Here is an 18,988-nt window from a genome sequence, read left to right on the forward strand (position 1 = left end):
CAATTTAATTTGTGGAGACTTGGAACAGAGAAGGCTGAGGTGTGATTTGATTGAGGTGTACAAAATTATGAGGGGCCTAGATAGGGTGGATAGGAAGGACCTATATCCCTTAGTGGAGGGGTCAATAACCAGGGGGCATAGATTTAAAGTGATTGGTAGAAGGATTAGAGCGGAAATTAGGAAAAAAATTTTCACCCAGAGGGTGGTGGGAGTCTGGAACTCACTGCCCGAGGGGGTGGTAGAGGCAGAAACCCTCAACTCATTTAAAAAATACCTGGATGTGCACCTGAAGGGCTACAGACCAAATGTGGGAAAGTGGGATTAGGCTGGGTGGCTCGTTTCTCAGCTGGCGCGGACACAATGGGCCGAATGGTCTCCTTCCGTGTCGTAAATTTTCTATGATTCTATGATTCTATGATTCATTCCAGAGCTGGAGCCATTTTGAAAAGAGAACATTGTATTCCAGATCAGAGCTAATGTTCGTGAGCTTAATGAAGAGGAACATTTCAAAATATTACCACAGCAGTGAGAAGAAGTATGGAGGAGGTTTCTGCCTGATAGCTTGGATGTATCAGCCACTGGCAGATAGACTGCCATGGAGGAAGAGGATAGGAGAGGGTGGTCTCAGAGTGCAGTTTGTGTAGGAGAATCACAGCCTGCAGGAAGTGCTACTCCACTCAGTGAGATCACTGCAACACTCAGGAACAGTGCATTAGGAGAATCATGGGAAGGCTGTAACAGAAGCATGTCAAGTGCACCATGAAGACCTGCAGAGATAAGCAACCTTCTGCAATGCTCTTCTAGTAGCAGGAAAGGCCACTGGCACTTTCAGCTTTTATGACACAAGGACCCATCGGTTACATCACAGGATTGAGGCACTGTGGGGGTAATTTTGACTTTGTGTGATAGTGTAAAACAGGTGATAACGAATCGGCAGCCCATTTTACATCTCTCCTGATTTTTATTTCCATTGACTTCACTCAGGAGAGATGTAAATCTGGCTGCCGATTCGCTAGCACCTGTTTTACACAATCGCAGAGAGTCAAATTTTCTTCCTTTGTCTTTTTAAGGCATCTGACAATTTATTTGCTACACAATGAAAGAATGACAAACTGCATAACCCACTAAAAGTGAATTAACTTTATTACATTTTTCAGTGCTTCTGGTGTACGTGTGTTTGAAGTCTTGACTTTTATGAGCTGTGAACTTGTCCATGTTGCCTGCATAAGAGCAGTCCCACTAAGTGCTCTCCAAACGAAGGGATTGCACTAGTGGGAAGCTGCATAGGATTACTGAAGGACCACTACCTGCATCAGTCCCAGGAGTATCCCATGCTGGTTACTGTAGGTTCACTGTTTTCAAAGGTGGGGCCCACTGTCATTTCTGCAGGGTTGCATGAGGGCCCAAAGCTGCCTTTGACATGAGTACCAAGTGGCTGCTGCATGCATGCCACTGCTGGAGGGCATTTCCTCCTGATACACACTGATCAATGTGAGCATAGCACTGGTTATCTATAAGATCTCAAAATCCCTTTCCCATTGTCACCTGTAATCATTCTCTGCACCTTGAACTCTTTGCTACAAAGTCTCCATTGCAATAGTGGAACCATTCATGAGAGATGCTTCTACTGAGCCTGGCAAGTGTAGATTCCATTGGTGTTGTTATATGTTCAATGGCAGACTTCAGTACAGACATTCATTCGTCCAACATGACCATATCACCTTCCAATGTACAGAAGGAAGTGATTCTCCAGCATAATCGTGGTGCTGTGTCAACTTCCATGACCAGCTTCCATGTGAAAACAGGCCCATTAAGATACCGTACATTTCAGAAGGGCATCAACATGCCGAACCTTTATCTTGTAATGGTGGCTCCTCATTAACCTAACCACTGCTACCCCTTCATCAACACTGTTCTGTGTCTCACCCCATGTTTCCTCTTCAACTTCACTATGATATTCTCCCACAGTGTGTGTACCTGTGCTGGTGCCTGATTCAGTGATGGTTGGTGCTCGGATGAATGGTGCTCTTTGGGTGCACGTTGTAAGCAACTGGGCTCTCCTTGCTCTGTGAAGAGAGCAGATGGGACGTTATGAGCACATAAGCATCCTTTGGTTACGATATTGTTACTCAATGCACTATTAGATGCTGGTGCACAATCAGCGTGTATGGACACGTTGATATAATATTTGGGCCAAAGCATAGGACAAACAATTAATTTAGTACTACTTATCATTCTATGTATTTCTATCATCTTCAGTCCCAATGACTTTGAGACTCTCCCTCCCAAATAACTCATATGGAGTGAGTTGTTTCTGATCATACAGTTCACCACCTGTTACACGCTACGGCCTACATCAATTGCACGTTGTGCCTGGCACCTGGGCCTTGCTGTTATGTGCCACTTTTGCCTTTAGGCATAACAGCAGTGAGGATTGAGACATGATGCTTTGTCCAATGGAAATGTCTCCCTGCAGTACATTCTTTTTCCCATCATGACTTGTATAATGTAATTCACATAAAACTGCTATTTTCACTTTTACTACCTCACTACATCCTTGTTAATCTTTCTCTGCATCAGTATATATATAGTGCTCTCATTTTACAATAATATCCATGCCTTACCTTTGTGCTCTTTTTTAAGTCAGGCAACTTCTTCCGATCTTCTCTGAGTTGACGATACAGTGTAACTCTTTCAGCGACAAATTGCCATGCTTCATGCTTCCTTTGCAATGTTGGGAGAGGAGCTACATGGAATTGCATAGAATGTAGCAACACAGAAACAGGCCATTCGGCCCAACAGGTCCATGCTGGTGTTTGTGCTCCACACGAGCCTCCTCCCACCTTTCTTCATCTGACCCCATCGACAGATCCTCCTATTCCTTTCTCCCTCATATGTTTATCTAGCTTCCCCTTAAACGCATCTATGCTAGTCGCCTCAACTACTCCTTGTGGTAGCGAGTTCCACATTCCAACCACTCTCTGAGTAAAGAAGTTTCTCTTGAATTCCCTATTGGATTTATTAGCGGCTATCTTATATTTATGGCCCTAGTTCTGGTCTCCCCCGCAAGTGGAAATATCTTCTCTATGTCTACCCTATCAAACCCTATCAAGCCCTTAAAGACCTCCATCAGGTCACCCCTCAGTTTTCTCTTTTCTGGAGAAAACAGCGTCAGCCTGTTCAATCTTTCTTGATAGGTATAACCTCTCTGTTCTGGTATCATCTTAGTAAATCTTTTTTTCATCTTCTTCAGTGCCTCTATAATATGGAGACCAGAACTGTTCAAAGTACTCTAAGTGTGGTCTAACCAAGTTTCTATACAAGTTTAACATAACATCCCTGCTTTTCACTTCTGTCCCTCTAGAAATAAACCCTAGTGCTTTGTTTGCTTTTTTAAGGCCTTATTAACCTGCAGCGCTACTTTTAGTGATTTGTGTATCTCTACCCCCAGATCCCTCTGCTCCTCGACCCCAGTTAAACTTTTATTTTCCAAGGAGTATGTGGCCTCCTTATTCTTCCTACCAAAATGTACCACTTCACACTTGTCTATATTGAAATTCTTTTGCCAATTACATGCCCATTCTGAAAGTTTATTAATGTCTTCCTGTATTTTGTCGCTGACCTCCTCAGTATTAACTGTACCCCCAATTTGGTGGCGTCCGCAAATTTTGAAAATGCACTTGCGATTCCGGAGTCCAAATCGTTTATGTAAATTGTGAACAACAGTGGTCCCAGCACCAATCCTTGTGGAACACCACTTCCCACCTTTTGCCAGTCTGAATAACTACCTTTAACCCCTACTCTGTTTTCTGTTTTGCAGCTAGCTTGCTATCCATCCTGCTACTTGTCCCTGACTCCACATGCTCTGACCTTAGTCATGAGCCCACTATGCAGTACCTTATCAAAGGCCTTTTGAAAAACCAAATATGTTACATCCACGACATTACCCTTGACTACCATTTCTGTTACTTCTTCAAAGAATTCAATAGGGTTGGTCAAGCATGACCTTCCCTTATGAAATCTGTGCTGTCTATTCTTTATTATATTGTAAGTTTCTATCCTACCACTGATGTTAACTAACTGGTCTATAGTTCCCTTGACTTATTCCATCTTCCTTTTTAAATATAGGAATCACATTAGCTGTCCGCCAGTCATCTGGCACTATTCCCTTGTCTAATGAATTTATATATATGTAATAATGCCTCTGCTATCTCTTCCTAACTTCTTTTAATATGCACGAAAGCAATCCATCCGGGCCAGGGGTTTTATCCTCTCTAAGTTTGATTAGTTTATCAGTTTTCTCCCCCCTTTCTATCTTAAACGTCTTCATATCTATTTTGGTCTCTTCTTCTAATGTCATTCCCACCATGTTAGTCTCTCTGGTAAATACTGAGGCAAAGTTATTATTTAATATTTCTGCCATTTTGCTGTCATTACCTGTGAGTTTATCGTAAATAACCATTAGTGGCCCTATCTCTATCCTGATTTTTCTTTTGTTATTTATTTGTCTGAGGAATACTTTACTATTTCTTTTTATATTCCTTGATAATTTATTTTCATAGTTTCTCTTTCACTACCTAATTGTTTTTTTGACTTCTTTCCTAACCTTTTCATATTCCCTATTGTCATCCTCTCCTTTGTTGTCTTAGTGCATTTTTCTTTAGTTTCAATTTTGCCTTTATTTCTGTATTCATCCATGGTGTGTCATTACTGGCTAGTTTGTGCCTGCTTTTTAGTGGGATATATTTCTCCTGGACTCTATTGATCACCGTTTTAAATTTTTCCCACTGCTGTTCTATTTCTTTGTTTGTCAATAAATCTTTCCAGTTTATTTTCCCTAGTTCCATTCTCATCCCCTTAACATCAGCTTTTTTTCCAATTTATTACTTTGGTCTTTGTCTTACTTATGTCCTTCTCAATCTTCATCTTAAACCTTATTATGTTATGATTGCTATTGCCTGGATGTTGCCCTATGCTTACTTCACTTATCTGTTCTGGTTCATTTCCCATTACTAGATCCAGCAGTGCTTCCTCGTTTGTTGGGCTTTTCACATACTGGGTAAGAAAAGAGTCCTTTACACATTGTAAAAACTCCATTTCCTGCACCCTTCTACCTATCTCTTCTTGCCAGTTTATTTGGGGGTAGTTAAAATCTTCCATGATTATTATTCCATGTCCTTTACTCATTTCACATATTTGTTTACATATTTCGCCTGCCATCTCCTTTCCACGATTAAGTGGTCTGTAGTATACCCTTATTAGTGTGATTGATCCCTTCTTATCTTTTATTTCAATCCATATGGATTCTGTTTCAATCCTTCTATTAGTTATGTCCCTCTTTTCTACTGCCATTACATTATCTCTAATTAGTACAGCAACTCCACCCCCTCCCTATCCTTTCTGATTAAGTTATAACCAGCGATATTTAGTTGCCAGTCCTGTTCTTTATGTAGCCATGTTTCAGTTATTCCTACTACGTCTGGTTCCTCGCTACAGATTATTGCCTCCCGTTCCCCCGTTTTATTTTGGACGCTGTGTACATTGCTGTACAGGCAGTTTAATTCATCTTTAATAGTTGTTCCTTTTAACAGTCATTTAATACTTCTGTTTTATAACTGTATTTGTTCCTTGACCATTTATATTATCTTTATTCCCTACTCTGGTCTGACCTTTACACTCATCTCCTGTCTCTTTTATCTTTTGGGTTTTATGATTGTTACCAGATCCCTCCCCCATTCTGCTAGTTTAAAGCCTTAAGAACCATCCTATTTATCCTTTTCGCTGGGACTCTGGTATCATTCTGATTCTTCCTTCAATCAAAATCTGTCCAGATTTCTCCACTACAGCTGTTAATAGTGCATCCAGGGCCTTATTGGTAAAACTTGATGTCAAACAACCTCACACAAATATTGTGTGCTCAGTTGCTGAATAACCAGACTTTTTGACTTTAGTATCAGTTAATTGGCTTGTTACCTGCTTGAGAAGTGTCAAAAGATTATTACTGCATGCCCATTGTGACTGGACGCTTTTTCATTTTCCCGTTAATGAAACGAATTTTCAGGAATGTCACATTTCTAAACCGCACGTCCCAGTCATTTCATTGGTGGGTTGTTCATTTTGATTAAAAATGGCAATGTTGCCCATTTCTCTTGATCAGAAAAATATAGCCCACAGTTCCTAATATCTTGGATACTCTTGATGTTAATGTGAACTAGTTACATTAAAAAAAACATGTGCATATACAAAAAGGAACAAGCTGTCTTTAAATTCATATTAAATGCCACAAAAATGTCAAGATTTAACAAAATGTACTTGTTTATGCCATGAATTTTCCCCAATTTTCTGCACTTCCCTAGTTTTCGACATTGCATCTGGTACAACCTGTAGGTTTTTACCATCTAGGAATATTTACAATGCACACACAATCTGCGACCGGCTGAGCCATTAAGTGGGGAGTGGGGGGCGGGGCACACATAGTTTCCTATCCAAAGCAACATTAACTCCGCATAAGGACAGAAGAATTTTCTGTAACAGCTGATAATGATCAGAGCCAAAATGTACTCTAGGAGCAATAGTCTAGTATCTTGAAGAACTACAAGTCTACAAAGCACAAAAATATTCCACATACTTCAAGCTGAATACAGGAATTTGTTGCATAGCCTTTTTGAAAATGCCATAAAGGCTTTCCAGGTTGGGGTTAAGGTATCAGACGATACTGTTATTATGACAATGTGCTTTGTCTTGAATTTTGTAAATAAAATGGCTTTATTAATTAATTTGATTGATTGACCACAACATAATATGAGTGAACAGGCTGGCTTGGTGACAATCCAGGGCTTAGGTAAATTAAACTCAATGTCAAAACTTTGTCATGACATCCCATTTGCCCGAGCTCTGTAACAACTATTGAATGCTAATATTATTGCTCCTATTACTACACAACTCATTGAGATAATCAATTCTAACCTATATAATAACGTTTGTCGGTGGGACTTCTAACCTCCAGCATATAACACTGACCTTCATTATCTTATGTTATCTCTTACAATTCATGGAATCATAGATGGTTCAGCACAGAAGGAAGTCATTCAGTCCCATCGTGCTTGTGCCAGTGCTATCAACTCTAATCCCGCTTCTTTGTTCTTTCTCTGTACCCTTTAATATTTTTCTTTAAGTTTGTACCTAACTTCCTCTTAAATATTGCCATCCACCTCTCACCCATCATTCTGAAGAACATAAGGCCCTACCACAATGCTCCACCACTGTCAATTCAGTGCTCCAACCTTCACCTAATAGATGATCTAGGTCTCCTACAATATATGCCTGAACTTTCATTAACAAAACGTACAGACTTTACCAGAAGTGTTCTCCAATAAACAATCCAGGCTTCCACTGGTCAACTCTCCAGGCTTTGAATAACTGCACCAATATTTGACTTTACTCCACATTCTCCTTGCCCATCATTTTGTTCTACCAGGATTACAGCAGTGATCTCTTATTGTTACTTATGTAATCTCATTATAGAAGAGCAGATCCTGTGAGATATTTATATGAAAATAATTAAATTATATCTTAATAAGCTTTGGTTCTGGTTCACCATCTCATTTATCCTTATTTTCAGGATCACAACCAGGAAAACCTGCCTGGTGTGATAACTATAATAGCTCAGTACATGGCATAGGGTTTGGGGGCTGAGGATTGACATTTAAACACTACCACAACGTCCTTCCACCATCTGACTCAGCTTTCCAAATTACACCACATAAAAATTATTTTTACTTGTGGTTTTTTCTTCAAAGCGAACTACTGTACTTTTTCAGACGAATGATGATGACACGTAGGCTTGATGACATAGAGGCCTTGCCTCATTATTATTTCCTCTGATTGGAAGAAATGGGGACATTGATGCTTCTGTGAGAATCAACCTTCCCAGGCACACTGGGGTAGAAATTAGTCTTGGCTGGTAATGTAAAGTGAACGGTATCGCACCAGCTGCCCGTTGTACTCCCTGCCCGCCATTCAGTTCCAGTGATTCCAATAGAATTGAATATCAAGCGGGGCCTATAACGGGCGGCTATAGCGTCGTAGCGCTAGCGTCCAAGACGCATTTCTGCTCCGTAGTTTTTTTGATTGGGAGACTTTTCTTCTTGTATTTTTTTGTGCTCATTAATCTGAGGTGATATTAGTGCTGGAGAGTGAAACACTTTCCATTTCAGGCACCCAATGTCAGCATCAAGCAAAGCGCAGCTAGATACAGAGTAAACCTCCCTCTACTTTGTACCTCCACCCCAATCTCAGCGGAATGCTCTTGACTGTCATTTCTTTCTATTTCCTACTATCTTTTGGCCTGCCAGACTGACACTGCCAGTCAGTGCCAAATTTGGGGCAGTTTTGTGCTGTCGGCCTTTGCCCAGTAGGTGCTGGATTGAGACTGCCCCAGTTCATTCCATGTAGGACCCGTGCAGCCAGCAGGCAGAAGACATTCACCTCAGTAGTATGGGATGAATTTGAACCCAAGTCCCAGAGGTGAAAGTTCGGTGCCTAGACCACTGCACAATCCAATGCCTCTAATGGGAGATTTCTGATGTACACTTTGTAATCAGTTCACAGCATACTGAGAATGCCCTGCAAAGCTGATGCCAGAATAACTTGCATTCCTAGTTGTCGACACAACATACAACCCATCAGTTATAAGACTAGGAGTGAAATCTGTTCATTAGCTATGTCAGCTTACAACAACAACAACGTACATTTATATAGTGCCTTTGACATAGTAAAAACGTCCCAAGGTGCTTAAAACAGAGAATTACCATAAGAGTTAAAGCAAAATAAAAGGGTCATCCCACCTGGATAGGTTCTGGGGACAGTTGGACAACATGTTGCAAACGTTCATTGTGATGGTGCCGTGATTCTTCCTCGTAGACAATATCCCTTTCGGCCTGAGGAAGGCTCAAGAAGCGCAGGATAGTGCACAGATTTTCCCACAAAGTCCTGTTCTCTGGAGTTGGGTTTTCTTTCCAACGGAGCAGTTCGCACAGCCATCCCTGTGACAGGAAGATGGAGAAAAGAAATCAGCACCGAGCTGGGAAATTAAAATGTTCCGTGCTTTCACAAAAGTAACAAGCCATTTTGATCTGTCTGCCGAACAAGTTAAACAAAGCATTGCTCTGTGCCCCAATATTTTCTGGTCCAGTACAGATAAATGGTAGAATTACTTTTATAAAGTTATAACAACATTCCAGGTAGAAAATACATCTGGGTCCATACGTAATCAGGTTGAAAAGCAGCTGAATGAAGATAAATCAATTAAACAATTGATTGTGCTCGTAGAGTAAAGTAGTTTTTGTTTATCAATAGTTTAACATTGATAGACTGTACTCCCAGATAAAACAATGAAAGTCTTTGTTTTTTTGACAATTGGATGCAATTTAGAACTAACAAGCAAGAAAAAATAGAATTGTACTTTGTAATGGGGCTGCCTCAGCTTGCAACATGAATCTATCAAGATGGAAAGTGCAGAAGGCCATTTGGAGGGAGTCCAACATGGTGGTGGCCGTTGAGTCTGTTATAATTTTCATAATAACTATATTTATGAGCAGTTTCAAAAAGATGCAATTATTACAATACCCAAGAGTTGGGCCCACGTAGTTTCTGGCTCATGTGATAGGTTTGCAAGATGAAAAACCTTTTTTCCCAATTGTATCACATAGTTTGAGTATGCAACCCATACCAAAATGCTTATCAGTCAAACACCTTATTTTAAATCAAAATGAATTTTATTTTCAAATGTTCTATCTTTACAACTTTATATTTCATAATACCGGTCATTTTGTGACTGAGCTCTCATTTAGTCTTGCATTGACTTGCATGGTGTGATAAACATTGTACTTATATTCTCTCTGTTACAAGAAAGAGTTATTGTGATATTGTTAATTATCTTACTACTGCACATCTAATCATTCCCAGCAACGATTCAGGTTTTTAAAGGTTAACCTTTTATTTTAATGCTACGCTGGCTATGGTTATAAATCTCCTCCCTGGTTAATTTGCCTATTTTTAGACTGAGATTATGATTAAGTGGCTTTAAAAAATGTTTGCTTACTCACTGGCAACTAATGACACTAAGTTTTACTTAGGAACCCCCCAATTATTTTTAAATATACAGTACAGAGTCTTAACAATATTTGCTATGGTACTAGTCCAGGACCAGTAGAAATTATTAGATTTTGGGACCAATTTTCAGACCCCACAGAAAAGCTTGTTCCAAGCGTGATCACAGTCACAATGTGAAGGTTTTGGAATAAGTCACATTTGCACAGGAACATAGGAACAGGAGTAGGCCATTCAGCCCCTTGAGCCTGTTCTGCCATTCAATCAGATCATGGCTGATCTGTACCTCAAGTCCATTAACCTGTCTTTGATGCATATCCCTTGATACCCTTACCTAACAAAAATCTATCCAATACAGTCCTGACAATTTCAATCGATCCAGCATTCACAGCCTTTTGGGGAAAGTGTTCCACTACCCTTTGTGTGTAAAAGTGCTTCCTTATTTCACTCCTGAATGACGTACCTCTAATTTTAAGATTGTGCCCCCTTGTTCTGATTCCCCATCAGAGGAAATAGTTCCTCTATATCTATCCTATCGAATTCCTTTATCATTTTAAACACCTCAATTAAATCACCCCTCAACCTTCTAAACTCAAGGGAATACAAACCAAATTTATACAACCTGTCCTCATAATTTCACCCTTTTAGCCCCGGTATCATTCTGATGACTCTGAGCTGTACCCCTTCAAAGACCAATATATCCTTCCTGAGGTGCGATGCCCAAAACTGAACGCAGCACTCCAGATGGACTCTGACCAAGGCTCTGTACAACTGAAGCATAACTTCCTCTCCTTCCCCTTGAGATAAAGACCAACAATCCATTAGCCTTTTTGATTACTTTTTGTGTCTGTGCACTAGCTTTTAGTGATTTGTGTACACGGACATCCAAATCCCTTTGCTCCTCCACAGTTCCTAGTTTCTCACTATTAAGAAAATATTCTGATTTGTCTTTCTTGTAAAGTGGATGACCCCCCATTTAACTCCATCTGCCATAGCTTTGCCCACCATATGTCTATGCCCCTTTGTAACTTCCTGCTCCCATGTGCAAAACTTATTGTGCCTCTTAATTTATTTTTATCTGCAAACTTGGATATGCAACTCTCTATTCTTTCATCTAAGTCATCAATACATATGGTGAAAAGCTGTGGCCCCAGTATTTTCAGCATACAAATGATATTGTCCAAAATTTGAAGGGTTGAACTTTTGTGACAATAAAAATGAAAGGTAGCCTTTCCTGATGACTTATTTATAAAATGCATCACACAGTATAAAATAAGCCATATAGTGTATTACTGAGCCATACAGATCAGGAAAGTCCTGGATTTATCTCTCGTCTGTGTTGAGTCAGCTCATCTCAGTTAAGGGAATGGGATACTACAAATGGACCCAGTGCTCCTGGGCAAGGAAAGGGAAAAATCATCCAGGATCCTACTACTGATTGCTTTCCAGTGATCGATGCTGAAAAGTACACAATTGTCGAAGTTGATGGAGGCTCAGCTGTGGTGTCTGTCCCCTATTGTTGAATAACTGGCAAAAGCTCACTGTCCTGTGTCATGCATTAAGAATAGTCACCTAGCTGAGGTACAGGAGGAATACTGGCACCTGTGGAACCATATCAAGACAATTGCAGGAGAGGACAGGGGAAAAGGGGGAAATGGGAATGAAAATAAATATAGATGGTAACATGAGCAGGCCACAAACGTAGCTATGTTTCCATCTGTCTTTGGCATCCATAAGATTCTTCACTGTTGGCAAGTTGCAGAAGGTACAACTTGCTGACATCAGAAGAGAGAGTTCACCAAGCCATCTGTCAGAATAGCATTAAATTGGCCAATGGAGTCTGAGGATGACTCACAAAGCAAGTGCCCACCGCATAAAATTATTGCAATTTTTTTTAACTTGATCACTCACAAAACTGTTGACTGCAGTTGGACACGAAAACAACAGGATTCAGTAACTTTCTACCCCCTCTAGGAAATCTTGCAGGGACTTTGCAACTCTGCTGAATTTCAAGTTTAAAATGAGGCACTCTTGCATTTTTTTTGGAAAGCTAACTTGTGGGACAACTGCATATTGTAAATCTTTTTGCAGCATTGCAGTGGTTTTGAAAATGTGCTGTTCTACCAAGTCCAAGAGGCATAAACATGTTTTCTGTTGGCTAAAATTCCTCCACTGGAGCAGGGAGTATGCTCCTGTGCAGAATTGCTTTGCCTCCTGCCCGTGTAACAAACAGAGGGATTGTTTCAATGCCAGTGTCAATAAACTTTTGCCCCATGCTAGTGATAATTCAGGAAATGCAGAATGAACTTCAATGTAGGAAAGTGCACAGACAAGAATGGGATGAGTTACCCTTTTTTGAGTGCCTTCATTTTCTGCACCCCAGCTCAAAATGGTGCAAACTCACAACATTTGGTAACAGTTAGGGTTAGGCATTATTGCAACATGATCAATTAGAGGTGCAAAAAATACACCTGAGCATCTTTTTTAGTGGCAGACAATCAATGACCACATTGTGTACACATAGCATGTATCAACAAGGGAAAAAAATGTTTCCTCCTAACTTACTTTGGTTCTTCAAAGTTGCCTAAAGCTCTCAATTAGTTTCAGCAAGAAAGGGTTACTCTCCAGGATTCACTGTCATTCACTGAATGTCAGTATCATCCCTGATGGTTATCGAGGATAATTCCTGGGGTAACTCTACAGATGGCAATGGTGATAAGGTTAGTCTTTTCTTGTAACTCTCTGGAAGCAAGATTGTGTCCGATATCTGAGGAGTTATTATTACTGGGACAATTGGTCAGGAATACAAAAAAAAAGTAATTTTATCACATGCTTCCTAATAACAAACCGCCAATCCATTTACTTAAGGTGGGCCGATACCCCCTTTTTTTTACATTGAGAAATTTTAATGAAGAACAAGGACTATTAGTGCAGGAAATAACTAAAGTTGGAAAGAGAAAGAGAAATGAGGTAAATCAAGAGGCTGCAGTAAAGTGACAGTAACCTTGGGTTTTAAAAGACTGTAGGAGCAAGACAGAAGTAAGGATAGTTTTGAGGTCCTGGGACAGAATGAGTTACAGTAGGAGATGATGCAATGATTCTCGATTTCAACACAGTAACGATGCAGAGAAGAGAAAGAGCATGAAGGATGTTGTATTTGGAGCTTGGACATCAATTGTGTTCTTGGTTTTCATGGAGTTAGCTAGGATGGTCATTAATTCTGGAATTTCAGAGCTGGTCTTCTAATCAACCCTTCTGTGCCAGACTAACCTCAGTCAGAATTTTTGTCCTAACTGCTGGAATTCAGACTTGGTGTCAGAGCACGCCGTTTGTTATTTTAGCAGGGAGAGGGAAGAAAGCGGTTGACCAAGATCTCTGTCGTAAGAAGGCAGTCATCTTAAGATGGTAACAGAGAGTCATCAAAGCTTTTAGACCATTAAGAACTTCCCTTGCAAGTTTGGTGAAAAACTCTTGTATTTTATCTAATAGTTTAACAAAATGGGCAAAAAAATGGTTTAACTGAGCTTATATGTAACAGACTGTGTATGAACCAAAATCTGGACTTGGTAACAATTTGCATAAGTCAGAACATTGACAGGAATTTGCTGCTCTTGCGATTGTATGAGTGTGGATTTGCCTGCTTCCCTTCCAAATGTGTAGTTATGAATTTAAATAGAGTTTTAAATTTTCATTAGGCACTGTTATGGTGCCAAAAAATATGTTTTGTGATGGTTTTGTTTTCATATATCCCAAGACCTAAGACCACTGGATTCTTCCACTCTGCAACAAGAGTGTCCGGAATGAGAAAAAATATTACATTAGAGACACCGTGAATATATTGTTAGTTCAAAGAATCAATCTCTTCAATTCAATTAGGGAAAACAGAAAAAAATCATTCATATGGTGTTTGTGTCCCCAGCTCCAAGAGAAAAAGCCATTTTAATAACGACAAAGAAAAAAATTTCCATTCAAAAACATCCCTAATTTACTAGCATTGATTTAATTTAAAACCTTAATATATTAGCGTAAAAAAACGCAGCTTAAGTTGAAAAGTCTGAAATAGAATATCTTCAAAAACAGGAAGAAAATTCTGTGGTTTGTGAATATTTACTACAATCTTGTACGCTGTTCTATATTATGAAAAAAATGTCCTCCCACACAATATCCTAGACATTGGGAACAACCGAGAAGAGAGCTTGCCTTTGTCCCACAAAGCAAATTCACATAAACATATGCGAACCTTCTACATAATGAAGTTTGGGTGGTTATATCAGTCCCACAGAGTATCACTGGTCATGGCCAATAGAGAGGTGTTTACCCTGAAAACTATATTTGACTTGAAATATTCAGAAACATTTAGATGCTTCATATAATTAGCATAATCTTGTAGACTGTTAAAACTTAACCCTTGTAATGCCAACTTTTCTTTGGATAACATTTTTACTTTCTGTTTTTACTATTTCTGTGTTTTGCACATAGTTTTAACATCAAAGCCTAGAAACTATTGCTTGAGATATTAGTTGAGGAATGTTTAACACCTCAGTTAAAAAAATCAGACAAACGAATGTCATACGAACATGACAAGAATTCCTATACTAATATTGCAGTCATTTCTAGGCCATAACACAGAACACAGAACACAGAACACATAACACCAAGCTTGAAATAGATAGAATAAACCAAAGTAGCAGTGGTTAGATGACAGCAAGGTTGGGTTTTGAAAACCTCCAGGCTATAATGTAATATTTCCAAGTTTGCTGACAACACAAAACTAGGTGGGATCATGAGTTGTGAGGAGGATGCAAAGAGGCTCCTCGGCAATTCAGACAAGTTGAGTGAGTGGGCAAATACATGGCAGATGCAGTATAATGTGGACAAATGTGAAGTTATCCACTTCGGAAGGAAAAACAGAAAGGCAGAGTATTATTTAAATGGTGATAGATTGGGAAATGTTGATGCACAAAGGGACCTGGGTGTCCTTGTACACCAGTCACTGAAAGCAAACATGCAGCTGCAGCAAGCAGTTAGGAAGGCAAATGGTACGTTGGCCTTCATTGCAAGAGGAAGTGAGTACAGGAGCAAGGATGTCTTACTGCAGTTATACAGGGCCTTGGTGAGACCACACCTGGAGTATTGTGTGCAGTTTTGGTCTCCTTACCTAAGAAAGGATATACTTGCCATAGAGGGAATGCAGCGAGGGTTCATCAGACTGATTCCTGGGATGGCAGGACTGTTGTATGAGGAGAGATTGGGTCGACTCGGCCTGTATTCACTCGAGTTTAGAAGAATGAGAGGGGATCTCATTGAAACGTATAAAATTCTGACAGGGCTAGATAGACTGGATGCAGGGAGGATGTTTCCCCTGGCTGGGGAGGCCAGAACGAGGGGTCACAGTCTCAGGATATGGGGTAGGACATTTAAGACTGAGATGAGGAGAAATTTCTTCACTCAGCAGAAGGCAGTGGAGGCCAAGTCACTGAATATATTTAAGAAGGAGCTGGATAGATTTCCAGACACAAAAGGCATCAAGGGGTATAGGGAGAGAGCAGGAATATGGTATTGAGAGAGAGGATCGGCCATGATCATATTGAATGGTGGAGCAGGCTCGAAGGGCTGAATGGCCTACTCCTGCTCCTATTTTCTATGTTTCTATGTTTCTATAGGAGGAAGGGAAGGCAGGGAGGCAAGGTAATTGTTTGCTATAATTTTAAATTTGATGTACTTTTAATATAACTTTATATTGCTACTTGAAGGTTTTGAAACTCTGCACAATATTAGCTGCATAGTCTTAGTGTATAGAGAAAAGTGAGCACAATGTACAGGGAAAGGGTTGGACTAGCATACTATCAGCCACAGTTAGATCGAGGATCTGAAACCAGGTCAGTTTTCCAGGAACAATTTTCAGGAGCCTGCTAGAGTATTCAAACAATCAAAATGAACAACAGGATCTCCAATATAACTTTAACATGCTTTGCAATTGGGTCTCCGCCATTTTCCAGTGGGGTTCTGACAGTTCCTGCCAGAGTTATGGCAGGAATCTGGTGGCACCCCCACAGATTTCAGGGCCACTGGATCTTTGTTGACGTATGGTTTCATGGGCCCTCTCTGATACCTCACCAATGGCAAGTCTTCATTTGTGAGCATACACAATGAGTGTTGGGGAGAGGGGCATCACAGTTGAGCCCAATTCTGACCATACCCAACGTTCACACACACTTGAACTTCCAGCAGGGGTCACTGACTAATGATCAGAACTAGGAAACCTAGACTAATTTTCCCCTGCTCAATCCAGGGGCATCGGGGAAAGATGAGAGGCGAGAGTACTTGCTCTCACCATCAACATACATACGAACATATGAATTAAGAGCAGGAGTAGGCCTGCTCTGCCATTTGATAAGATCATGGCTGATCTGATTGTGACCTCAACCCTATTTTCCCGTCTACCTAATATAACCTTTGACTCCCTTGTTAATCAGGAATCTATCTAACTCAGCCTTAAAAATATTCAATGACCCTGCCTCCACCGCCCTCTGGGGAAGGGAGTTCCACAGACTCACGACCCACTGAGAGGAAAAATTTCTCCTCATCTCCGTCTTAAATGGGAGACCCCTTATTTTTAAACTCTGGCCCCTAGTTCTAATCTCTCCCACAAGGGGAAACATCCTCTCACCCTTCAAGTCCCCTCAGGATCTTATATGTTTCAATAAGATCACCTCTCATTCTTCTAAACTCCAGTGTATACAGGCCCAACTTGTCCAACCTTTCCTCATAAGATAACCCCTCATCCCAGGACAACATTCAATCAAGTATAGCTTCCTAGCAAAACCGAGTTCAGTGGCAGTCAAAGGAAAAACCTTCCAGTGGCTGGAGTCACACCTGAGACAAAGGAAGATGGTTGTGGTTGTTGGAGGCCGATCATTGCAGCCCTGGGATATTGCTGCAGGAGACCCATGGGGCAATGCCCTCAGCCAAGTCATCTTCAGCTGCTTCATCAAGGACCACGCCCCTCCCCGCCCCCCCCATCATAAAATCAGGAATGGGACTGATCACTGACAATTCCACAATGTTCAGCTCCATTCACAACTTGTCTGATAGGGGAGCAGCTATGCCAGCCTAAAACAGGACTTGGACAACATCCATGCTTGAGCTGACACGTGGCAGGTAACATTTTGAGCTGTCAATCTTCTTAGGCTGTTCCAGCTTTATTTATGCTATTGGTCAGCTTTTGCTGGTTTTCGAGGTTGGCAGGCAATATGATGTAGTAAATAAATCCTTCTTGTTGGGAAGAATATCTGACTACTCCTTGAAGGTACAAAGAACGAGAAAGGTGAATCAGACAACGATTTCAGCTTATTCCCCACAGGGTGAGCTCCTGATCTAACCCTGGAAGTGCTGACCAGAGTCCAAGCTGTTCTCACAGTGAGAGAGGGAGGAAAGACTAAGCAGGAAGGCTCTTATGCACCTCCTAGTGGCATTAACAAGAGGCCTAGCATGAAATAAATACAAAGTGGTCTCTCCTTCCTTGGTTAGAGGGTGTCTGGTGAATTCCTTAACTTTCTCTTATTCTTAATGAAGAATATCTGAGACAGCTAAAGACTAAACCTTATCCCAAAAAACTGAATTCCCTAACTAATTAACATGCTAAGAAGACCTACACCCCGTCTAGCTATGTTGGAATAACTGATCTCTGCTGATTAGGACTCGGACAGCCTAGGGACCTAAAAGAGGTAGAGGGACTGTTTTCTTTGGGAAGAAACAGCCCATCCAAAGGACAATACAGGTTTCACATTCAAGGCACCTACAGAACAACAGGTGGAGTGGAGCAGAGAAGGACAAATTAGCTCAGAGTATGATGTGGAGATCACAAAGGGGGACTAAATAGAAAATGGGTAAAAGTAAAAAGAGTGTTGGGAAGCCTATTAGACAAATGAACCAAGTTAGACAAAGTGAATAAATCTGTTTAAAAAAACCCTCAATTACTGCATTGCCAGTGAAACCTTGATATAATTGGTTATTTATGGAGTTCCCCACCCTCCCCAAGTGAATTCTTCCAGCAGACGGGTTCTATGTGCATGAGTGTATTGCACAGTTCCTGCCTAGTGATTTAACATTGCCAAGGAAACAAGAATGTTAAGATGCAATTTTTATATAGGTGCAGAGTCTGTGCAATGCAATACATTTTCTATGATTGAAATCGTCCCTCTCAATCGATTGGGAGCGATACAATCATTTCTACAATAAAACTCAATCATCTTACAATAGAAGTTAAAGAGCTTACTGCTGGATTTTTTGTTTGTATTGACATTTATTTTTGCAAATTATGAAAAAGTGCCAAGTATTTTGATATATATTCAGGTAACATGAAATATGTATTTAGGCCCGACCTGTATATATAATCTTACATCTGCGTGCACTTCTTGTTAACTTTCTCCATTATAAATTTCCATGTCTGCATTGATAAAGCAAACTGCCTGTGAAAACTTGTCACACTGTAACTATACTCTCCCACCAGTGTGATAACTTTACATAAGCAGTTTCCATTATGCATGCAGACATAGGAATTTATAATGTCAATATAAAAATAAGGACAGAATGTATGACTTTACAATGGGAACTGAATTATGTCTGCATGCAGTGGTCCAATTATCCCCTGACTTCTAATCTTGCTTCACCTGAAGACTACACTTGATATTGAATCCTCGGTGTACAACGCCAAGGGAGATCACCTAGCATGTAAATGTGCTGATGTGTGTCCATCACACTTCAAATGACACACTGTCACATATACAAATTTCTGCATCAAGCTTTAAAAAATAAGTATGAAAAAGAGAAAGAATCATTTCCAATGTACAGAGAAACTTTCCACTAACAGAAAATT

General features: G+C 40.3%; 1 protein-coding gene across 6 annotated transcripts in view; it reads right to left on the reverse strand.

Moving 5' to 3' along the window:
- Positions 1-18,988, reverse strand: part of satb2 (SATB homeobox 2) — a 141,198-nt gene that overhangs the window by 44,704 nt on the left and 77,506 nt on the right. For all 6 annotated transcript variants that reach the window (XM_067987802.1, XM_067987803.1, XM_067987801.1 and 3 more), the window contains one exon: positions 8,847-9,044. In XM_067987802.1, the coding sequence (XP_067843903.1) occupies positions 8,847-9,044 (198 nt within the window). The remainder of the gene's footprint in view (positions 1-8,846; positions 9,045-18,988) is intronic.

The sequence above is a fragment of the Heptranchias perlo genome, chromosome 7 (genome assembly GCF_035084215.1).
Source record: "Heptranchias perlo isolate sHepPer1 chromosome 7, sHepPer1.hap1, whole genome shotgun sequence".
NCBI lineage: Eukaryota > Metazoa > Chordata > Chondrichthyes > Hexanchiformes > Hexanchidae > Heptranchias > Heptranchias perlo.